We start from the raw sequence: 24,476 nt of genomic DNA, 5'->3' as shown, positions 1-24,476 counted from the left end.
GATGCCTGCTTGATTGCCATTTGTGCTTAACTGCTCAGTTGCCAAATACGTTTAAATTGGTCTTGGTGTAATTGACACATAACTGTTGCTTATTGCATACTTCCCCAAATGATTTCAGCAATCTCCTGCCAATTAGGGTCTGGGAAAACAGGTTCCTGTTGTCCGTGTGTAGCAGCCACAATGCCCGTGCCATGTTATTTTGCATCCTAGGCAAGGCTAACTACACACACACTAGTAAACTTCAATTTTCATAACAGATGTCTTGTAGAAAAAATGATAAGTGCAAAACTTGAAACTGCCTTGGTCTGACCACATCTGGAATACTGTGTCCAGTTCTGGGCACCACAGTTCAAGAAGGATGTCCACATGTGGTAGATATGTAAAATAGTTTAAAAGTATCGGGAAATGATATACAATGCTATATAACGATAATGATATATGATGAGATGAAAAAAATGTTTAAAAACCTTTTCCCAAATACCCATTTCTTTTGGGAATGGTACATATTAGGGACGCTTGTGGTGCTGTGGGTTAAACCACAGAGCCTAGGACTTGCTGATCAAAAGGTCGGTGGTTCGAATCCCCACGACGGGGTGAGCTCCCGTTGCTCGGTCCCTGCTCCTGCCAACCTAGCAGTTCAAAAGCACATCAAAGTGCAAGTAAATAGGTACCACTCTGGCGGGAAGGTAAACGGCGTTTCCGTGCACTGCTCTGGTTCACCAGAAGCGGCTTAGTCATGCTGGCCACATGACCTGGAAGCTGTACGCCGGCTCCCTCGGCCAATAAAGCGAGTTGAGTTCCGCAATGCCAGAGTCGGCCACGACTGGACCTAATGGTCAGGGGTCCCTCTACCTTTACATATTTATGTATGCTACTACAGCAGCTAGGATTTTGTTAGCTCAGAAATGGCAGGTGAGTGAGGTCCCAAATAAGGAGGGTTAGCAATTAAAAGTGATGGAATATGCAGTTAGCTGCTCTAACAAGTAAAATAAGAGAACAAGAACAAGTATACAAAGAGGAATGGAATTTTTTGTGTAGTATCTGGAAAACAACTGTAAACATGTGAACAAGTTAGTAGGATTAAGGTAAATTCAATAGTGTAACACATAACAAAGGAATAATAAAGGAATAAGGGAGTTAAATAGATATATGAGAATATGTGGGGTAGGTGGGAAAATTAAAGGAACCACGGAAGGGGAAGATGGGAAGTCGTAGATGCCTGGTTGGTTTTAAAGAGACCTGGTGTTCATCTCTATGGATGTGGGTGATTTGACACTAAGTAAAAGCGAAACAAAAGAAGTGTCATGGTCAGATCACTTCCTGGTGCAACTGGACTTCTCCACAACCCTTCCCCTCTGCAGGGAGGTGGGACTGATTCGGATGGTCCGTCCCCGCCACTGAATGGATCCAAATGGTTTCCAGAGGTAGGGGATGTTTTATCCCATGTTGATGGCCTTTCAGCTGATTTCCTGGTAGCCCGCTGGAATGCGGGGTTAACCAGGGCTATTGACTGTTTGGCTCCGAAGTGCCCTCTCTGATTTCATGAGGCCCAGACAGCCCCATGGTTTTCACCAAAGCTGAGGGCAATGAAACAAGTCGTTGAGATGGCTAGAGAACCAGTGGCAGAAAACTCATTCTGAATCGGACCGGACATGGGTTAGAGCTCAACGTCGAGCCTACCAAGTGGCGATAGTGACGGCGAAGAGGACCTTCTTCACCGCCTCTATTGCATCTGCAGAAAACAGCAGCAGGAGACTCTTTCGGGTGGTTTGCAGTCTAAAAGCCACCTTCGCCATTGGGGCCTGGTAAGGACCCAAGATTCCGTCTAGTCAAGTTGCATGGGATCAATTCCAATCTGTTACCTCCCAGGATGTGGACAGGCTCTTGAACAACTGAAATCGACCACCTGTCTCTTTGATTCTTGCCCATCTGGGCTCATAAAAATGAGCTGGCAAGGGCTGGGTGATGGGCTCTGTGGGGTGGTGAATGCTTCCCTCTGTGAGCAAGCCTTCCCAGACCCACTGAAAGAGGCGGCTATTAAACAGCTTCTTAAAAAACCATCTTTTGATTCAGCTAATATGGCCAACTGTCACCCAGCTTAAAATCTTCCATTCTTGGGCAGGGTGATTGAGTGGGTGGCTGCTGAGCAACTCCAGGCATGCCCCCATCGTTTAGCCCAGACACTGAGGTCCACTGAGGGTCTTCTGGCGGCTCCCTCTGCAGGGTAGGGCTCAAACCCATGGCTTCAAGTTACAAGGCAGGAGATTACAACTCAACACCAGGAAGAACTTTCTGACAGTAAGAGCTGTTTGACAGTGAAATGGATTCCTTCAGAAGGTGGAGGACTCTCCTTCCTTGGAGGCTTTTAAGCAGAGGTTGGATGGTCATGTCATGGGTGCTTTAGTTGAGTTTCCTGCATTGCAGGGGGCTGGACTAGATGACCCTTGGGGTCCCTTCCAACTCTTATGATTCCACGTTGCTTCTCACTTGCCTTTTTTCTATACCGGTAAGTTCCAAACGCTGCAGCCTTTGTTCATAGGGGTGTCACTCTATGCCCCCCACTTAATCATTTGGGTTGCCCTTTCTGAACCTTTTCCAGCCCAACAATATCCTTTTACGTGCTCACTTCGGCAGCACATATACTAAAATTGGAACGATGCAGAGAAGATTAGCAGGGCCCCTGCGCAAGGATGACACACAAATTTGTGAAGCATTCCATTTTTTAAAAATAAAAAATCCTTTTACGAGGCGAGGGGAGAGATTGGGGAAACCCAGCAAGATGGGCAAGGTATAAATAATAAAATTATCACTATTATTATTATTATTATTATTGGAGGTTATGATCAGATGGGCCAGAGATATCGGCCATACAATCCAGTTGGAACAATGGGAGAATTTATGGAGACACAACATTAAATTTACAGCATGCTCCATAATTAGAGAAAACTTAATGAAAATGTTATACCAATAGTATTTAACCCCGGTTAAACTGGCTAGAATATATAAATCAAAAACCAGTGTGTGTTGGAGATGCAAAAAAGACATCGGAACAATGTATCATATGTGGTAGGAATGTGTACATATTTTAAAAATTTGGACCACCATACAAAAGGAACTTTTAAAAATGCTTAAAGTACCGTGCAATAACTGTAAAAACCTGTAGCGTTCCTCTTGGGAATAACAACAAATGACATTCCTGCAACCAAGAGAAAAGTATTCTTATATGCAACAGCTGCTGCCAGAATACTTATAGCAAAAAATTGGAAGGGGGAAAAATCCCATCTGTTTGAGAGTGCCAAGTCAAATTTTGTGAATATATAGTTTCGGCTAGCCTTACGGCAGCAATAAGAAGACAAACAGATCAAAAATTAATTGAAGAATGGGATTGTGCAAAGGAGTATATGAAAAAACATTGTTCTGGGACAAATATATCAATATGCAATGAATAAAGTTTACAGGGTAGAAATATTGAGGAAATGGATGGAAGTGGAATAAAAACAATGTAATATTAATAACACAATGAATAAAAGAAGTCAAACATGGGTGGAGGGAAGTCTATGTTTTTATGCATTTTTTGGTGTGTTCTTTTTATTTTATTTTATTTTATCTTTTGTGTAATGTGTTATTTTTCCTTTTTTGCTTGTTTTGTTTGGTTTTTGTTACTGCAATTCAATAAAAGTATTTATTAAAAAATAAAAAAAATATTATTATTAAAACTAAAAACAGTATTTTAAGTGTGGTCATTCTATAGATTTCTATTTTATAAATAAAACCCACGTATTCCTTACAGTTTATCAGCATCTGAGATCAGTTTTCCTCACAAAACTGTAAGACTTAATTGGGCCAGCAATTTCTTACCTGCATATATTTGAAAATGGGGTACTTGTTGTAGTTTGGTTTGCATGTTGAAAGCACACTTTTAAACGGATATGCCACCCCATTGCTGCTCTTGGTATCATGGTGAATTTAATAGCTGTTCACTGTGATAAAGAAAATAAAAACTGTTGGTTCCATTTAATTATTTGACAAAATGTAGATACTGCTTTAGCAAGAACAAAATTGGGAAGCAGTGTATATAAAATATTCATTAAAAATAATAAAATCAAAAGATAAAATATAAATCAACCTAAAATTTATCAAAATACAAATAAAACCCATTTTGATACAAACATCTGTAATACAATCACATGCAGTGGTACCTTGGGTTACAGGCGCTTCAGGTTACAGACTCTGCTAACCCAGAAATAGTACCTCGGGTTGCTTAAACTAAATGCCCAGTGGTGGGCTGCTATTTTGGCCCAACTTTTTACGGTAATAAATGATACATGCAAAATCCCAGAAAACTGGAAACTGAGCCTGGTAGCCCCCATCTATAAGAAGGGAGACCCCCAAGACCCCTCAAACTATCGCCCCATAAGTCTCCTGGACATTGTGTATAAACTTTATACTTGCTACCTGCTAAATAAACTGGTTGACTGGGCTGACCACTCTAACCTGCTTAATCCGGAACAGGCAGGGTTTAGAAAGGGCCATAGTACAACAGGGCATTGTTTGGTACTACAGACAATGATAGATAAGTATACAAAGGTACATAAGAGCAAACTTTTTGTGGCTTTTGTAGATCTTACATCCGCTTTTGATTCAATCTGTAGGGACAAATTATGGCAAAAACTATATGAAACAGATATTGATAGACAACTTCTCAAAATACTTAGAGAGTTACATTCAGACACCACAGTTAAAATCAGAACTGGGATGTCAGGCAACTATACTGACCCACTGCCACTGGGGAAAGGGGTTAAACAGGGCTGTTTGTTAGTGCCGTTCCTCTTTAATTTCTATATAAATGACACTGTTCAACATATGGCAAAGTACAAGTCATCAGCTCCTGCCCTGGAAGGCAAACACCTGAATATATTGCTATATGCGGATGACATGACTGTCATGGCAGTCACTCGAAGGGGCCTACACAGCATGCTGGAGGGGCTCGCAGCTTATTGTTCCCAAAACTCTCTATAGATAAACTATGACAAAACAAAAATTGTGGTATTTACTAGAGCTCGCCACACATTCAGATGGTCTTTAGATGAACACAAAATTGAACAGTGTCTTTTTTCTAAATATCTTGGTATCACTTTCCAAGCGACATCTAGCTGGCTTGCCCATTTCAAGACTGTAGCCCTTCTAACACGTAGGACAATCGGTGCTCTGCTCAGCCTTTTTTATTCGAGGGGAGGGCAACTGGTGATCCCGGCACTAAAAGCTTTTGTTGGAAAAGTGATTCCCCAGATGCTATATGGAGTAGAACTCTGGGGATGGAATCAGAAGCTGTTAGAACGGCTTGAAATCTTCCAAAAATTTTATCTCAGAAGAATTCTAGGCCTCCCTCAGAGTACTCCGGCAGCTCTCCTAAGAGTGGAAGTAGGATTACCTTCTGTGTCTGCCAGGGCCCACTTAAGATTCCTGCGTTTTTTCACCAACCTCACAGATGCCCCAAACACCTTATTGGCTAAACAAGCCTTTGTATCATTACAAAATAATACTACTTGGCGTAAAAACCTACTAGATATCCTATCCAGATACAATCTACCTGAGTTTAATACTCTCAAATTGTGGAGCCCTGATAAAGTTCGGGAATGGATCTTTGAAAAAGACGCCTTTTTGGACTCCACAAAGATAAAAAACTCTGGGTTTTCCTACTGGTTTCCCCAAGTAAAAGCAGTCAAAATCTGTGCCAACTACTTGGTGGAGATCACTGATCCCACCCTTCGGAGAGCTTTCACTATGGCACGGTTTCAAACATTGCCAACTGCATATCTGACCGGTAGATTCACAAAAACCCCAGTAGAACATCGTTTATGTCCTTGCCTTATGAAAACTAAAGAGGATCTTACACATTACCTCCTCTATTGCCCCATCTACTCGGGCTTTAGAGATGCATTGCTGCAAATTATACCCAACTCTATAACCAATCCTGAAGATAGAGTAAATTTTTTGTTAGTTGATGCAAACCCACGTATTACCCATGTGGTAGCGGTTTTTGTGATGAAGGCCATGAAAGCCAGGGAAAGATTTATGGATGACAATGTAAAGACCCCTTCATCGTCTGTTTAACTCGTTGCTTGTTTTCCCTCTCTTTCTATTTTGTGGGATGAAGGTTTTGTTGGCATAGTATCTAATGAATTTTTAATATTTTTAACTATTGTTGTGTTGATGTTTGTGTACAGGCATGGTCCTCACAATAAATGGATTTGTTGTTGTTGTAGTACCTCGGGTTAAGAACTTTGCTTCAGGATGAGAAAAGAAATCGTGCTCTGGCGGCACGGCACCAGCGGGAGGCCCCATTAGCTAAAGTGATGCTTCAGGTTAAGAACAGCTTCAGGTTAAGAACGGGCCTTTGGAATGAATTAAGTACTTAACCCAAGGTACCACTGTATTAGCATCTGGGAAAAGCAGTACAGCAAAGGTGCTTGCATAATGGCAATGATCAGGGTGTTTAAAAGGCGGTTTAGGAGGCAGAGGCCAAACTGCAGGGAGGGCAGTTGCCTTTGTGTGCTCCCTGGGGGCACCTGGTTGGCCCCTCCTGGTCCTGGCCCTGGACAGAAGGCACTTTGGCCTCTGATTCAGGAGAGCTGGGCTTAGAACATGGTCAGCAAGAGGCTTCACAACCCAATCCAGGGTGAAATGAGGCTGTGGCTGTCTCTCAGTTCCTTGAAGATGTCATAAAAGCACCTTCTGGGTAACTGGCATTAGTGCTACAAGACAAAAACAGCAGGGCGGTTTTGCTGGCAAAGCACCAGAAACAGTCACCAATCCCTAATACTAGAACACCAGTGGCTAAGTGTGCACCATCACCCCAGAAATCACAATGGACTGGCATTTGCATGCAGGTGGTGCAGGAAACGAAGATGAGCAGGAGGAATTGTGAGGTTCTCCAGAAAGGCAGCGCCAACGCTGAACTGAGGGGAAACAGTTACAGATAGGTAGCCGTGTTGGTCTGCCATAGTCAAAATAAAAAAATTCCTTCCTTCCTGAAGAAGTGTGCATGCACACGAAAGCTCATACCAAGAACTAACTTAGTTGGTCTTTAAGGTGCTACTGGAAGGAAGGAATTTTTTTATTTTGAGGAGAAACAGGAGTTTTCTGGGTTCTCTTGGAGATGCCTGAAGCAGAGCTTCTAGGTTGAACAACAGTGTGAGACAGGACCAGGAGAGACACACGGGATTAAGTGTAGAGAGGCAGTATATTAAAAGCTCCAAAAGAGATTCTTACGCTAATTCTGTTTAGTTTTGGAGCTTAAAAAAGGAATCTGGAAGAAAATACAAATCTATCAGGAAAATGAAGGCAAAATAACAGGAAATGTGGCAGGTGCACTTCTGCCTACTCCTTGCTCCAGGCTGTGCATGTTTTTGTGTAACACGATCATGTCTGCCTTATTTCTTCTTCTTCCACAAACTCCTGCGCCTCCAAGGTTGTAGCCAACTTTCCTCCCAGGGGCCTCACTCCATCCCCTTCCTGCTTTCGCTGGCCCTTCCCTGAAACTCCCCCGGCTCTCTCCTTTTTGAGGTGGGGCGACCAGGGCAGGACAGGCTTCCAAGCGGGTCAAGCTGCCTTGACCAGAGCCGAGTGGACCTCGCGGTTTGGCTGAAGCGCCCGCCGAGCAAGTCAGCCAGGCGGTGGGGCTGCGGGCCAAGCGGGCGCGGGGTCTTGTTGCCCGGCCCCCAGGATGGCGTCCTCTGGATGGAGAGCAGCTGCGGGAGGGCCTTGGATCCCCTTCGGGGGTGGCAGCCTGCAGGCCAGCTGGCGAAGGGCCGAGGAGGGCCAAGCTGGCCGGCAGAGAAGCTGCGAGCAGGCCTTTCCGGGGTCCCCTTCCAGCAGGCGGGGACGGGGGGACGGGACGGAGAGACTGCGGGGCTCCAGCGCTTTGCCCCCCGGAGGTCCCGCCAGAGAGAGAATTCTTTCCCTATTAATATACTTCCACGTCATTGCATTTCAGTTCAAAATACATCTTTGGTTATGTGCCAAGGAGGTCCATGAATGACCCCCCGGCATCTATTCAACACCAAACGCGGCACCCATTTGCTGTGGACAACGGGCAGCCGGCCATCGCAAGGGCCCCCCACCCTCGGGACCCTCCCTCCGCGTCCCCTTTCCCCGGGCGGCCAAGCGGAGGCGCCGCGAGCCAGGGCGCCCCCCAGCGGCGAGGGAGAGCGCGGCGCCCTTCCCCGCCCCTCGGGGCCGCCCCCTTGTGGCCGCCAGGAGAGCGGCGCCGGAGGCAGAGCGGGCGCGGGGGGGGGGGGCCTGGGCCCGCGTGGCGCCTGCGCAGTGCCGCGGGAGCCGCGTGCCGGGCAGGCGAGCTGGGCGGGGCCGAGGCGCGTTTCCCGCGCAGTTGCGCCGAGGGAGCCAGGAGGGCGAGGAGGAGGAGGAGGAGGCCTCGGTCCCGCCATGGCTTCTCCGGCCAGGGCCCTCCGGCCGCGCCGCCCGGCCCCCGCCCCCGCCCCCGCCCCGTGAGTCCCCGAGGCCGGGCGGGCGGGAGGGCGGGCGAGGGAGGGCGGGAGGGCGGCGTGGGGCCGGGCGGGCCGGGCCGGGCCGGGCTGAGCTCCCTCTTGGTCCGCAGGGCGACGGGCAGCGAGGCCTCGGGGGACTCCGGCGACAGCGCCTTCGAGGACACGCCTCGCGGCAAGGCCGGCAAGCGGCAGGTAGGCGCGGCCCCGAGGGAGGGCCGGAGGGAGGGAGGCCCCGGCGGGGCGGGGGGTTGGCGGGCGCCGCGAGGCCTGGCTGGGGCCCCGGCTTCCTCCCGCTCTCTCTCCGTCCCCCAGGCGGCCCCGAGGCGAAGGGCGGCCCCGAAGGACCCTCTGCCTGCCAGCGCCGAGCCCAGCGGCGGCCTCTTCCAGGCGGTGAAGGCGGGCGGGAGCGCCGCGCAGGTGAGGCGGGCGGGGCGGGGCAGCCGGGGGTCCGCGCTGAGAAGGCCCTGCTCTGGGCTCCAGTCTGGGCCGAGAGCGGGGAGGGCCCAGCACGGAGAAGGCGCCACCTCCCGCTCAGCCCGAAGCTGCTGCTGCTTGATCTCCATGCGATGCAGTTGGGGAGCAGCCTGGGAGCCAGCCGCCGTCCCCAGGGGAGCTTTGGAAGGAGAGGGAAAGATGTGCCTCCACCCCTGTCCCATGTGCTGGAATGGGATAGCTGGCTTGGTGGGCTGCAATGGAGCAAGGGCTGGGTTTTTGAAAGGAGACTTGGGGCAGGTGAGAGTGGCAGGGTTGGCTGGAGAAAGAAAAGGAGCAGGGATATGCTGGAGGGGAAAGGCAGAGGAATGTGTCTTAGGGGAATCTAGTATGCTTGTGCTCTTGTGGGTCTCGCATCTCTCTCTTGTTTCTGTGTCCTTGCCCTGCTCCCTTTGCCTACTGCCATCCTCTGTCAACTGCCACAGTCTATAGTTGATGACTGGCTTGAGAGTTACAAGAAAGACAGGGAATCTGGGTTTCTGGAGCTGTTCAACTTCATTGTCCACTCCTGTGGCTGCAAAGGTGAGTTTAGAGTGGAGTCTGCGTACTCTTGCAAAAGCTCTCCTGTGCTCCGTCCTCCTTCCAGTTGCATGCTTGCTCTGCAGTGACGTGAGGCTGGACTGGCGCTCTCTCCCCTCTCTCTCCCCTCCACGGCCCTGCAGGTGTAGTGACCCTGGAGATGCTGAGAGGCCTTCAGAACTCGGAGATCATCCAGCAACTGACAGAATCATTTGATGAGGTGAGAACTAAGGAAGGGGATGTTTCTGGGGAGGTTAAATCCAAACAGTTGCCTTGGAGGGAGGGTGGCAGAGACAAATGGTGGACTCAGACAAATCTTTCCCCAGGGCTCTGCAGAGTACCCACTGTTGTTGAACACCCCAGTCTGGCGGCGGTTTCGGCAGGGGTTCTGTGAGCTGTTGGGAGTTCTTGTGCACCGAACACAACATGCTGTTCTCTATGATGAGTATTTGATGGGTAGCCTTGTCGCCCTGCTTACTGGCATGTCTGACTCCCAGGTGCGTGCTTTCCGCCACACGAGCACCTTGGCAGGTAGGAGAGTGGTCTGGGTTTGGGTGGGCAGATGCATCCCTTTCTGAGAGGAGCTGAGAAATGCCATGCTATGCTTCATCTTTTCCTGTAGCCATGAAACTAATGACAGGTTTGGTGCGTGTAGCTCTGAGTGTCAGCCTGCAGAAGGACAACAGTCAGCGGCAGTATGAGGCTGAGCAGGCCAAGGGATCGAGCTGCCGGGCTCTGGGGAAGCTGGAAGGGCTGCTGGAGCAACGCAGAGAGGTGAAGGTGGCAGGGCTGCAGCACAAGGTGGCATGGGGTGGGGCGGGAGAGCAGGCAAATATGACCTCATGGAAATTACTGAAACCTCGTGGAATGAGACTTGTCTCGGGAGACAGTGGAAAAGGGCATCTTTGGAGGTGGGGTAAACTGTTGGAAGGTTACAGCACCAGTTCTGGCTGTAGAGACCAATGCGAATGAGATGTGTTTTGTTGCAGCTGGGGCAGGTGAAGGCATCTGGTTGTGCTGCTGTGGATGCACTATGGCATTTCTTCTCTCTCTGCTCCTTTCACCGGTCATCCCTCTTCTGGTCACTTTTATGGATGCAGGACCTGTCTGTCTCCAGGCACTGCAGTCATCTGCAAAGGATTCCCACACGGTGGGGTTGATGTTTCCAGCCTTTATGTCACGTTTGCAGGCATCTTTGTCGCGCAGAGTTGGTCGGCCAATGGGTCTGGTGCCTGAAGCCAGCTCCCCATAGAGCACATCCTTGGGGAGCCTACCATCTTCAATTTGTGGACAAGACCAAGCAAGCATAGGCATCGCTGAGACTGGAGTGAGAACTTGCTGGGAATGTGGGCTTGAGAGAGCACATTTTTGGTTGGAATTCTTTCCTGCCATTTGATACCCAAAACCTTTATGATGCAGCGTATGTGGAAAGTGTTGAGGCATCGCTCCTGGCGGTTGCCCATGACTTGCTTCCATAAAGCATCGTGCGCAACACACAAGCCTGGTAGACCTTCATCTTGGTATTGAATGTTTGTTGTTGTTGTTGTTGTTTAGTCGTGTCCAACTCTTTGTGACCCCATGGACCAGAGCACGCCAGGCATGCCTGTCTTCCACTGCCTCCCGCAGTTTGGTCAGACTCATGCTGGTAGCTTCGAGAACACTGTCCAACCATCTTGTCCTCTGTTTTCCCCTTCTCCTTGTGCCCTCCATCTTTCCCAACATCAGGGTCTTTTCCAGGGAGTCTTCTCTTCTCATGAGGTGGCCAAAGTACTGGAGCCTCAGTTTCACTATCTGTCCTTCCAGTGAGCACTCAGGGCTGATTTCCTTAAGAATGGAGAGGTTTGATCTTCTTGCAGTCCATGGGACTCTCAAGAGTCTCCTCCAGCACCATAATTCAAAAGCATAAATTCTTTGGCGATCAGCCTTCTTTATGGTCCAGCTCTCACTTCCATACATCACTACTGGGAAGACCATAGCTTTAACTATACGGACCTTTGTTGGCAAGGTGATGTCTCTGCTTTTCAAGATGCTTTCTAGGTTTGTCATTGCTTTTCTTCTAAGAAGCAGGCGTCTTTTAATTTCGTGACTGCTGTCACCATCAGCAGTGATCATGGAGCCCAAGAAAGTAAAATCTCTCACTGCCTCCATTTCTTCCCCTTCTATTTGCCAGGAGGTGATGGGCCCAGTGGCCATGATCTTCATTTTTTTGATGTTGAGCTTCAGACCATATTTTGCGCTCTTCTCTTTCACCCTCATTAAAAGGTTCTTTAATTAACCCTCATTAAAAGGTTCTTTAATACAAGAAAGAAGATTCCACCTAAACATTAGGAAGAACTTCCTGACAGTAAGAGCTGTTCGACAGTGGAATTTGCTGCCAAGGAGTGTGGTGGAGTCTCCTTCTTTGGAGGTCTTTAAGCAGAGGCTTGACAACCATATGTCAGGAGTGCTCTGATGGTGTTTCCTGCTAGGCAGGGGGTTGGACTCGATGGCCCTTGTGGTCTCTTCCAACTCTATGATTCTATGAATTCCTCCTCACTTTCTGCCATCAAGGTTGTGTCATCTGCATATCTGAGGTTGTTGATATTTCTTCCGGCAATCTTAATTCCGGCTTGGGATTCATCCAGCCCAGCCTTTCGCATGATGAATTCTGCATATAAGTTAAATAAGCAGGGAGACAAATATACAGCCTTGTCGTACTCCTTTCCCAATTTTGAACCAATCAGTTGTTCCATATCCAGTTCTAACTGTAGCTTCTTGTCCTACATAGAGATTTCTCAGGAGACAGATGAGGTGATCAGGCATTATATAAAAAAAATATATAAAAAATTGTCCAGTAGCACCTTAGAGACCAACTAAGTTTGTTAGTTGGTCTCTAAGGTGTACTGGACATTATTTATATTTATATTTTTATATATTTCTACTGCATCAGACCAGCATGGCTACCTGCCTGAATCTTGAATGTTAGCGTCACATTCTCCCATGCCCTTTTGAAGAGGTGAATCATTGCCATAGCTGCCTTGCCAATACGTTTGTCCAGCTCACTGTTACTAACGGTGGAACCAAAGTAGACAAAATCTACCACCTCAAGTGTGTGATCACCAGTGCTGATGTGTGGAGTGCTGGCAGCATCCTGACCCAGGATGATGGTATTAGTCAGGCAAATAGTAGGGCTAAACTCCTGCAGACATGGGCAAAAATGAATATATATATATATATATATATATATATATGAATATAGAAATGGATGGGTATAAATTAATCAGTGAAAAGGCGGAGACCCAACAGGAAGAGAGGAAGGTAAAGGATGTGTATACTTGTGAAGAGATTCATAACCTGGAACATGGAAAGCAGATTGAGAATATATGGGTAAAAATTACAGGAGAGGGAAACTACAGTGACCTTATTCTGGGTGTCTGCTGTAGACTTCCAAGCCAGACTGAAGACTTGGCTGATGTCTTCCCAGAGCAGATTATCAAACATTTGAAAAGGAGAGCTATAGTAGTCATGGGAGACTTCAACTTCCCCAATATCTGCTGGAATTCAAGCTGCCAAGAATGTAGTGTCCAACACATTCCTCACTTGGTCCTTACCAAGAGGGATGAACTGATCAACGAAGTAGAAGTCCTGGAAACCTTGGGGGGGAGTGATCATGTCCTCTTGGGTTTCAGAATGTAGAGGCAAGGGAAATTGCGACTTTAAGAAGGCTGATTTCAAAAAGTTGAAGGAACTACTGTGACATGCCATGGTTGGAAATAACTCAAAGAGAAAGAAGCTCAAGATGGATCAGAGTTTCTTAAAGGTGAAATATTAAAAGCTTAAATGCAGACGATTCCAACAAGAATTGGATCCAGAATGAGCTTACAGGTGGGTTGAAATTTGAGAAGAGAAGAAAGGAAATCATGGAGGAGGAATATATATACATACGAGGAGCCAACAGTTGCAGGGTGAATGTCAGATGGGCTAAAGCTCAGAATGAACTCAGGTTTGCAAGAGAGGTTAAAAAGGGTGTGGTTTTTTGGCTGTGTTCAAAGCAAGAGGAACAAGCAAGTGGCAGCTCCTCTGTGTGGAGAAGATGGAGAAGTGCTATTGTAGGAGCGAGAAGGCAGATGTCAGAGAAGTTCCCTCACTGACAGCAGAACTGCTCAACATCTCCTTCTGTCTTCACCCAAAAGAAAAGCAATGCCCAACCGAGTGATAGCATTGTAAGTGAAGTGAGGGAGGAGTTGCAGCCCAAGATAGGAAAAGAGATGGTAAGGGAACACCTAGCAACGTTAAATGCCTTCAAATCTCCAGGGACTGATGAGCAGCACCAAAGGGTTCTAATGGAGCTTGCAGATTTAATCTCAGAGCCTCTATCTATAATCTTTGAGAATTCTTTGGAGTTGTCATTCATGAATGTCTGGCATGCCACAGGTCTAAAGTGCAAATTTTAGGCAAAATACATCTTTGGATTTCTAGTTTCTTGGTAGCATTTTGGGGCTCACCATGTTGATCTAGTATTGCTTCAGGTGAAATTTCAGAACAGAAACATGCAGATTCAGCACAGAAACCACCAGGACCCCAGCAGGTCCTTCACAACACGTCTTTTGGGAAGGTATCCCCATGTTCACACACCAGAGCTCCGCAAATCCCTCGGTGGACTTAAGGGAGCAGCTTCTGTTACACAAAGGCTCTCCACTGTGACTTCCCTAGATTCTTGGGCGAGTTAACATTTCTTATGGGTATCTGCTGGATCCCTTCTCCTGTCCCAGCTTTCCCTTGTGCTCTCTTGATAAAGGCTTCAGGGAATCCAGGTGACTGTGCTTGGGATCATGGAACTCTGGGGTTCTAATGTATCAATATAAGCATTGGCAGGGTTCATTTCTCATAGACAGGAGGGAAAGGGTTCAATCTTCCTGTCACGGAACCCCTAGATTAAATATTAGAGCACTACAGCTGCTGAACTGATCATCTGTGGGCTGGTTTTTACTCCAGGCCTCTAGAGATTTATTCTAACTCATTAGGAGGCAATTTTGACTCAGTGTCATTTTTACATGCCAGAGACAGAAGATGTGACTGTGCTTCAAGCAGGGCAGACAGTCTGCTCCCTGTGAGAGTCCCTCTAACATGTCAGATGCAGGTGGCAGTGCACGCAAGTGCCTGGCTAGAGACTTAAACCACTTGTGTCCTGCGTTGTGTGTTGCCAGCTCCAGGAGAAACAGGAAGAGCTTGAGAATTTGATGAACGCTATCTTCAAGGGGGTCTTCATTCACCGCTATCGGTGAGTTGGGGTGAGGGCAAGTTCAGCTAGAGCAGGGACCAGTGAGCCACGCTGTCCATCTTAGCACTTTCTTTGTTATTTGCTTGTCAAGGGACCTTATGCCTGAAATCCGTGCCATTTGCATTGAAGAGATGGGCCAGTGGATAGAGCATTACAGCAACTCCTTCCTGACTGACAGCTATCTCAAGTACATTGGCTGGACGCTACATGACAAGGTAGGTAGGTGGAAGAAGGTAGGTGTTGCATCCAGCAGGAGGTACCCATCTGCTCATAGGCAAACAGCTGTAAACATGTTCAGGGCTTCCATGGGACTGCGGTGGAGAACCTTTCTTAGCCTGAGAGTCAGATTTCCATATGGCCAACCTGCCAAGGGCCAGGGCACACGCATACACCTGGGCAGGCAGGGATGCTTCTGTGTGATCTCTAACAGGAAGAAACAGCATTCACACATCCAGCCACCTCTGTGCTGGGGTGGGAGGAAATGCTGCTGTTTCATTTTGAAAGGTTAGGCAGCATTTCTCTTGTTTCTGATCTTGGAGACATTTCAAATGCATTATTTCAGTAATAATAGCAACGCTGCAAGATAAGCTATACTATTCTCTTACCGAGAATTGGAGGGAGGGGGGTACTGAACCGCAAGCCCAAAGAGGTGCTGAGCGAGGGGTTTGATGTAAGTATACCAAAGGAGGATGTCAAAAACACCAGAATGGGCAGTTCTACTGCCTTATTTAGAGGTATAAACTTACACCACAGCATGCAGAACCCCACTACCTGCACAGAAGGGATGGACACCACAAAAGCGAGAGGTCGTCATGATTTGTTTGCAGCTGAGGAAACATGTATGTATCCTTTATGCACCAAGTGGCATATGTTAGGTTCCCCTGGTCAGCGAGGCCAGAGGTAGCAGCTGTCCAGAGCGCCTCTCTTCCTGGGCCCTGAGCCCAGCATCCCAAGGCTTACAGATAAGCATAGCATCGAAGCCAGACAATTCGCATATGTCAAAGCAAGTGAATATAAACATGAGCTTGTTCTTGCACCAACTAGCCGTTGTAGTTGTTGCTACAATTGGTCGTTGTTGGAACATTTCACCTTTGGTTCATCACGGTGATTGTCAGAATAGCTGCTTTTCTAGTGGATATGTTTTTGGAGGGTAAGGTTTGGAAGAGAGATTCTTACTCTCTCAGCAAAGTTAAGTACAATTGTGATTGCGCATTAAAGCTTTGTTAGATTTGCATCTTTAAACAAATGTTCTTCACAAAAATACTTTGGGTATAATAAATCACAGACACTTAGCTTTGCAAACAGGTGAATATTTTGCTAAGGAGTTATAGAAGTTACAGTCTACGTCAAAATCTGCTGGTAGTGAAATGAAGATGAAAAAGGTGTCACGGCTAAAATGGCCGCTGTTTCTTTAATGCGAATAAAGCTGGGTCAGCATGCGTCAGCAGCCTGCACTGGGTTGTGTATATAGAGTGAGAAATGTTAGTTTGGGCTGGCTGGTGTTTGGGTTGGTTGGTTAGTTAGTGTTGATGTGTGTAGTTGGTCAGTCGCTTTCGCACAAAGACTTTTAAGAATAAAACTCTGCAAGGACTTTTCTCGTGGACTCTTTTGTGCCGACAAGGGTCCAAGGACCAGGCTGAGGAGACAAAGGGAGGTCAGAACCCTTTCCTTCTTTTTTTTTTTGCTTTTTGCAAACACTGACAAAAGGTTCCAAACGACTTAAAAAGAAATGTACTTGGTTTCATTACAAAAAGGTTCATGCAATCTTTCAACTAACAAAAATGCAGGCAATGAAACCTCCTTATAGAGAGATTCTTCATTCACATTGTCAGGGGTTCAGGAGCAGAGACGCAGAGAAGGGAGGAGACAGAGAGCGAGGGGGAGGAATACGAAGGAAGGATGAGTGGGGATGACGACCCGAGATCACCGAGCCTGTCTAGCGAGTCCGAGGATTCCCAGAAGGGAGCGCCAGCAGCCAGAGCAAGGGGGGAGAGCAGGGGGACACCCCAGGAAGAAGGGTCCAGAGAGGGATCAGAAAGCAGCAGTTGGAGATCGGGACCCACGTTCCCAGCCGGGAGCAGCGGGGAGAAAGGGGACCAGATATCGGGCTCCGGAGACTTTCAGAAGGAGGGAGGGCATGAGTCAGGAGTAGTCACGCCCACCTCGGGGAGCGAGGAAACGATCAAGAGGAAAGTGGAGAGTTGGGCGCGCGCGCCAAGTTCAAATGTAACGGAAGCTGGCGCAGTCAGCAGCCCAGAGAGTGAACCGGGTCCCAAAGCCCGCCGCAAGGAGGCGGAAGGGTCAGGGGGGTCCGCGTCAGAAGAGAGTAGGAAGGGAGAGACCCAGGGGGGCAGGAGGACCCAGAGACGGAAGGAAAGGCGCAGGAGGTGGAGCAAGGCTAGGGTATTAAGCTGGTGCGCTAGAGGCGGAGACTCAGACGGGTCTTCGTCGTTCTGACCTAGAAGAAGTAGGGCTGCACGTTGCAGTTTGGAAATGGAACCTGTAATCCAATAAAGACTCTTTGAAACTGAACGCTGGCTGACTTGGTCCTATGTGAGCTGGGACTGGGCGGCAGCCCTGACAGTAAGACCCGTCACACAAGCTTCTGACACCTGATACCTCGCAGCGGAGACAGAAGCAGCTGGAGGAGGGGATCGGTGTGTGGGAGCAAGCTCACGACGGTTGGCAAAGATGACGGAAGCAGAGAAAGTTTCAGCGCTGCAACAGGCAGTTACCCAATTGAATGCGGAGGTACTGGCATCCAAGAAAAGGGAGGAGGATGCGGCAGCCGCCTACCGAGATCTCCACGCCAGGTTTGAAGCATGGGTTAAGCATGGGCAGCCAGGACCCAGACCGGAGGGGGTTGGGTTGGCACGGAGAGCAGGAGGGCTGGTGGCTCACTTCGATGGGAATTTACAACAGTACCCCAACTTTCGAGCAGATGTGATGTGCGCACTGCAACTGCTGGCAAAAGACTTTAGAGATGAGCAAGAGAAAGTGGGGTTTATACTGTCCCATTTGCATGGGGATGCGAAAGCGTGGCTGTGCAATTTGTGGAGGGATAAAGATCCGGCGCTTCAGAGTGCAGATGCCTTTATCAAAGCGATGGATGCATGTTTTTTGTCTACCATTGATGTGGATCTTGCCCGACGGGAGATTCATGGACTGAAACAAGGGAGGGCGAGCGTCCGGCAGTACCACGCCCGCTTTTTTGCGCTGGTCAGTGCATTGGAATGGGACCGGGACTCGCCCCCAGTCAGGGACCTGTTCTGGGAGGGTCTCAGCTCTGCTGTGAAGGATGAAATTGCGAGGGGGGAGAGGCCCCGAAGCACGCAGGAGGTGGTCCAAAGGGCGCTGACTGTGGGGGTGAGGCTGGAAGAACGTCCATGGTGCAGAGATGAAGGACGTGGAGGGCGCGAAGCAGCGAGAAGTTTCTCTTTCGTTCCAAGGGAAGCAGCGCGTGCGCAATCCACACCTCCGCCAGGAGGGGGAGTGGAACCTATGGAAGTGGGAGGCGCCAGGGCTCAGTCAGCTAGCAGAGCCTCTGCACCGACAGCAGTCAAGACTAAACCTCCTAGAGGGACCAGGAAGTGTTACATATGCGAGAGCCCTCAACACTTGGCGAAAGAGTGTCCCCAGAGGAGCTCCAAGCACACTGCAGCCTCCGCAACAGTGAAAGTGGCCACGCAATGCAGCGAAGCTCAGCAGGGAAACGACGATGTCTGGCTGGAGACAGAGGCACTGGGGCCCAGCCAGACGCATCAGTGAAGCAGTCCCCAGAGATATTGCAACCCACGGACCCCCTCCCACCCAAACCAGTAGTGCAACTCACAGCGTCTCTCCAGCTACCCAATGGAGTCACCATCGAAGTGCCGCTTTCTGTGGATTCTGGAAGCAACGCAGACTTTATAGCACAGGATTTTGTGGAGCAGCACGCTATAAAGCTGCTGCCTGCCACTCTGCCCCTGCAAGTCGTCACAGTGGATGGCAGAGAGTTGCTAGGGGGGCAGGTGGTGAAGCAGACACCACCAATGGTGATGCAACTTGGTAACCACAGGGAAGTCATCAGTTTTAATGTCACCCGACTGTCGGACACGCCCATTGTGTTGGGCATGAGTTGGCTGGACAGGCACAGTCCAACGCTGGCTTGGTACCAGAGACAGCTGATCTTCGGCTCCTCTTACTGCGCAGAACACTGCATCCTGCCCAGGCAGGAGGGGGAGGAGGAGGACTCACAACTGCAGTTGGGAACGTTGCAAGCAGTTCCCCACAAATACGCGGACTTTCTGGAGGTTTTCTGCGAGAAAGAGGCAGACAAGCTACCACCGCACAGGCAATATGACTGCAAGATTGACCTCCTGCCAGGGGCGACGCTGCCGAAGGGGAAGCTATATTCCATGTCTGAGGACGAACTACAGGAACTCAAACAGTTCATCGATCACAATTTGCAGCGCGGTTTCATCCGGGAGTCCAGCGCAGTAGGGGGCAGTCCTGTTTTCTTCGTGAAGAAAAAGGACACGCCCCAAAAAAGATTGGTCGTGGATTACCGCCTCTTAAACAGAATGACCAAGCCCTCCGATTTCCCTATGCCCAGGATTGACGACCTGCTGGCGACGGTGCGCAAGGGACGCGTGTTCACCAAGTTGGACCTGCGAGGAGCGTACAATCTCATCCGCATGAGGGAGGGCGATGAGTGGAAGACAGCCATGTTCACGCCTCTGGGCACCTACGAATACAGAGTGATGCCATTTGGTTTGCAAAACGGTTCTCACTGTTTTCAAGCTTTTATGCATCACGTGTTGGCGGGACTCCTCTACAAGAAGTGCGTCTGCTTTCTGGATGACATCCTGATATTCTCTGACTCGCAGCAAGCACACGACCAGGACGTTCGGGAGGTGCTGAAGAGGCTGCAGCAGCATAGACTGTACGCCAAACTGGAGAAGTGCCAGTTCGACACGACGGAGGTGGATTTCTTGGGTTACAAGCTGTCGGACAAGGGGCTAGCCATGGACAGCGCCAAGGTTCGTGCGGTGTTGGATCGGAAGAGCCCGCGCAACCGGAAAGAGGTCCAGAGGTTTGTCGGATTTGCCAATTTCTATCGCAAGTTTATCAAGGGGTTCACGATGCAGACGGCAGCTATTACGGACACGCTAAGCTCCAAGAAAAAGAAATTCATCTGGACGGAGCAGGCGGAGCGGTCCTTTCAGACACTCAAGCGTCTCTTCGCGTCGGAAGAGCAACTGCTGCATATCGACCCCAGCAGACCGCTGAGGGTGGAGACAGACGCGTCCGATAGAGCAGTGGGAGCGGTACTGCTGCAGAAGGACCCGCAGGGGGTCTGGAGGCCGGGGGCGTTCTACTCCAGAAAGCTCAGCAAGTCGGAACAGAACTACACCATCTGGGATAGGGAGCTGCTTGCCATTCATGCAGCTTTGAAGGCGTGGAGGCACTTCCTGATCGGCGCCAAGCACACGGTGCAGGTCTGCACGGACCACAAGAATCTGGAGCACTGGCGCACGGCTCGGTTCCTGAACCAGAGACAGATCCGTTGGGCGGAGTTCTTTGCTGACTTCAATTTCCGAATTGAGTACGTCCCGGGCGACACCAACATCATGGCGGATGCCCTGTCCCGAAAACCGCAGTACCTCGAAGAGGCGACGCCAGCGGCGGCCATGCACATCTTCGCGCCAACAGCGTGGGCGTGCGCTTCAGCCACAGTAGACCTGGATGCGGTGCGACGGGCGTTGACGGACGACTCATTCGCGCAGGCGAAGATGGCAGAGGTGCACAAGGGCACGGCGAAGGGCGACGAGTTCCAGATACGAGACGGCTTGCTCTTACGTAAAGGGGCCGTCTACGTGCCGGGAGACGAACTTCGCGCCCGGGTACTGCAGCAGCTGCACGACGCACCCACGGCCGGGCACTTTGGCACAGAAAAAACGGTGGAATTGGTCGCAAGAGACTTTTGGTGGCCCAGACTGAGGGGGGAAGTCGCGGACTACGTCGCGAGGTGCGACACCTGCCAGAGGGCCAAGCCGGTGCACAAACCACCGGCGGGACTGCTGGAACCGCTGCAAACGCCGTTTGAACCATGGGAGAGAGTGGCCCTGGACTTTGTCACGGATCTCCCCAGCTCGAGAGGCAAGACAGCTGTACTAGTGGTGGTGGACTTGTTCACCAAGATGGCACATTTCATACCGTGTGCGAAGGTGGCCACGGCAGAACAAACAGCCAAATTGTTCATAGATCACGTGTTCAAAGTGCACGGGCTGCCGCGGTCTATACTGTCCGACCGCGGACGCCAGTTCATCTCGAATTTCTGGCAAAAGCTGATGGGCTTCCTGAACGTCAAGATCAACCTGACATCGGCAAGGCACCCGCAGACCAACGGGCAAGCGGAGAGGGTCAATGCCATCATGCAGCAGTACCTGAGATGCTATGCCAATCAACAGCCTGCGACGTGGGTGGATTACCTGCCGCTCGCCGAATTCGCCTACAACAACACGAAACACGTATCCACAGGGGTGACGCCGTTCTTCGCCAACAATGGGAGGAATCCCAGAACCTTCCCGGGACTGGACAGAGTGGGGGAAGGGGAACCACAGACGGCGGACGCTTTCGCATCTGAGTTGCAAGAGGTCCACGATCAACTCAGACGGCAGCTGGAGCTGGCGAAGCACGCATACAAGGTCCAAGCTGACAAGCACAGGCGAGTTGGCGAGGAGATCCGAGTGGGAGACTGGGTCTGGTTGGCAGCCCACGCGGTGCCGACCCGATCGTTAGCCAAGAGGAAGCTAGGGCACAAGCAACTCGGTCCATACCGAGTCGAAGCGCAGATCAACCCGGTGGCTTTCCGGCTGGTGCTACCAGAGGGTTCCAGGATGCATCCGGTGTTCCACAGGTCGGTGCTCACTCCCTACAGGGCACCGCACAGGTTCCAGGAACCAGGAACGGCACCGAGTCAGTCTCCGGAGCGGACGGAGGTGGGAAGATTGCCACAGCAGGACCCCATCAACGAAGTCACGGAGATTTTGGACTCCAGATGGGGGGAAGACGGAGTAGAATATCTACTAGCAAGGGAGGGCACCCGGGCCAGTACTAATAGCTGGGTGCCGGACTACGCCTTGGAGGAACCCCTGCTCAAGGATGAGTTTCATGCCCTTTTCCCACACAGACCTATGCCAGCGGGCTTCTTCGACGACTGGTTGTTCACGCCCACGCTTTCCTCCAGCACGTTCCATGGCTTCGACTCGGAAGGGGAACCCGCACCGCGCACACGTTCCCCAGAGGGGTCACCGGAGGGTTCGGCGTCCGACAACTCGTATTGGTGGGACGATCGGCCAGAGGAGCAGTGGCGCCGGAAGTGGCAGGAGACACCAGGTCCAGCGACAGACGCAGAGACGGACATGGACGTTTGCGGGGAGGACCTTGGTTTCGAGCACGGCGGCACCGAAATGGAGGCGGAGGAGACCACCGTTGACGAACGCGGGGAGGAAGACTCAGAGGTCTTCAGTTGGCGGCCAGCAACGGGGAGCGAACTGTATCCGACATTCACTCCCGTGATGACGGAGCACCCACCAACCACCCTTGAAAGCGGGGAGGGGGGAAGGGGGGGCTTCGAGGGGGGGATGGATGTCAGGGGTTCAGGAGCAGAGACGCAGAGAAGGGAGGAGACAGAGAGCGAGGGGGAGGAATACGAAGGAAGGATGAGTGGGGATGACGACCCGAGATCACCGAGCCTGTCTAGCGAGTCCGAGGATTCCCAGAAGGGAGCGCCAGCAGCCAGAGCAAGGGGGGAGAGCAGGGGGACACCCCAGGAAGAAGGGTCCAGAGAGGGATCAGAAAGCAGCAGTTGGAGATCGGGACCCACGTTCCCAGCCGGGAGCAGCGGGGAGAAAGGGGACCAGATATCGGGCTCCGGAGACTTTCAGAAGGAGGGAGGGCATGAGTCAGGAGTAGTCACGCCCACCTCGGGGAGCGAGGAAACGATCAAGAGGAAAGTGGAGAGTTGGGCGCGCGCGCCAAGTTCAAATGTAACGGAAGCTGGCGCAGTCAGCAGCCCAGAGAGTGAACCGGGTCCCAAAGCCCGCCGCAAGGAGGCGGAAGGGTCAGGGGGGTCCGCGTCAGAAGAGAGTAGGAAGGGAGAGACCCAGGGGGGCAGGAGGACCCAGAGACGGAAGGAAAGGCGCAGGAGGTGGAGCAAGGCTAGGGTATTAAGCTGGTGCGCTAGAGGCGGAGACTCAGACGGGTCTTCGTCGTTCTGACCTAGAAGAAGTAGGGCTGCACGTTGCAGTTTGGAAATGGAACCTGTAATCCAATAAAGACTCTTTGAAACTGAACGCTGGCTGACTTGGTCCTATGTGAGCTGGGACTGGGCGGCAGCCCTGACACACATGCAGCATTCTTGAGTTGGGATCAGGAAGCAGGAAGACCCTTTCATGCACACAAATGTGAGGCAGTAACTGTATTACAGCGTATAAGGCTGAGATGAGACTTGAGCCCAGGGACTTTTTAAGTCAAAGTCAGTTATGAGTGAATGTAGTTCAGAGGAAAAGACTTAACTTGCTGTTTGCCATAGGAAGCTTTCAGGTAGAAGTTACTTGACTTAGGACAGCTGTCTTGTAGTCCTTTGAAGTCAAGGCTCCTTAAAACCCATTGAAACAAATTTTAACTGCAAGATTGCAGGCTTGTTTAGGTGACTATAAGAATCTGTGGTTATACTAGTTACTTGTTCATCAGTGTGGGTAGTGCAGGTAATATTCTCAGTTGTTTCTGTGAAAGTAGAAACATGCCTGTGAACGTTGAGGTTCTTCTGGGAAAATGTCCACCTTAGGGTCTGGCCATGCTGATCTCTCTTGAAGAAGCCCAAGGAGTTGGGCTTCTAGTCTCTTGCTCCTAATCTCCTCTTGTCTGTCTTGCAGCAGGGGGAGGTCCGGCTCAAGTGCCTTCTTGCTCTACAAGGACTGTACCACAGCCAGGAGAGGGCTGCTCGCATGGAGCTCTTCACCAGTCGCTTCAAGGTGAGGGTCTTGGCCCAAGAATGCTGTCAGCTGGATCCCTTCCACACCTCCTTGGCCTTCCTCTGACAGGGGGAGTATGTGCCTGTGCATTCTGCCGTGGGCTCCTTGCATCTGTGAAGAGATGGTGGGGAGGTGCGTTGTTCCCCCACCCAATGCCTGCGCTCTTCCCTGCAGGAGCGAATGGTGTCCATGGTCCTGGACAAGGAGCCCCACGTGGCAGTGGAAGCTGTCAGGCTGCTCACCCTCATCTTTCAGTAAGTGTTGTCAGGGTGGGGGTGTTGCTAGGGCCTGAGCCCCGTGGACCCCCCCCCCCAAATGTCCATAGTGTGCACACAGGAATCTTCCTTGGTCCGTTCAATGCAGTGTTGTCTGCGCTGACAAGCAAGCCGCCTCCAGGGTTGGGACAAGGCGTTTCTCAGCCTGCCTGGGACCTTTGCATGCAGGGCATGTGCTCTGCCACTGAGCTCCAGCCTTGGCCCACTGATGAGTGGATGCTTGATCTCCATTCAGGAATATGGATGATGTGCTCACAGACTCGGATTGTGCAAGCGTCTTTCCACTTGTGTATGCTTCTAACCGTCCCCTTGCAGCAGCCGCTGGCGAATTCTTGTATAACAAGTGAGTGTGTCCTCTCTCTATCCCCCCCCCCTCAAGCAGAAGACCAGCTTGTTTTTTCAT

The 24,476-nt window shown here is 50.4% G+C and overlaps 1 protein-coding gene across 4 annotated transcripts in view; it reads left to right on the top strand.

The window, feature by feature from the left end:
• The first annotated feature begins 8,330 nt into the window (after positions 1-8,330).
• STAG3 (STAG3 cohesin complex component) overlaps positions 8,331-24,476 on the top strand; it is a 28,513-nt gene continuing 12,367 nt past the window's right edge. Inside the window, exons 1-12 of one of the 4 annotated variants that reach the window (XM_083510035.1) lie at positions 8,331-8,496; positions 8,618-8,676; positions 8,820-8,924; positions 9,425-9,521; positions 9,662-9,738; positions 9,845-10,049; positions 10,141-10,292; positions 14,705-14,778; positions 14,870-14,993; positions 23,700-23,798; positions 23,973-24,052; positions 24,309-24,416. In XM_083510035.1, coding sequence (XP_083366161.1) covers positions 9,679-9,738; positions 9,845-10,049; positions 10,141-10,292; positions 14,705-14,778; positions 14,870-14,993; positions 23,700-23,798; positions 23,973-24,052; positions 24,309-24,416 — 902 coding nt within the window. In that variant the 5' untranslated portion in view covers positions 8,331-8,496; positions 8,618-8,676; positions 8,820-8,924; positions 9,425-9,521; positions 9,662-9,678. Of the gene's footprint in view, positions 8,497-8,617; positions 8,677-8,819; positions 8,925-8,964; positions 9,522-9,661; positions 9,739-9,844; positions 10,050-10,140; positions 10,293-14,704; positions 14,779-14,869; positions 14,994-23,699; positions 23,799-23,972; positions 24,053-24,308; positions 24,417-24,476 lie in introns of those variants that run through there. The other 3 variants (XM_083510034.1, XM_083510033.1, XM_083510036.1) reach the window with 3 other exon arrangements.

This window comes from Podarcis liolepis, assembly GCF_965112155.1.
Source record: "Podarcis liolepis genome assembly, chromosome: 6".
In the NCBI taxonomy this organism is placed as follows: domain Eukaryota; kingdom Metazoa; phylum Chordata; class Lepidosauria; order Squamata; family Lacertidae; genus Podarcis; species Podarcis liolepis.
The sequence above is the reverse complement of the archived record's forward strand: the minus strand, read 5'-3'. Positions and strand labels throughout refer to the sequence as shown.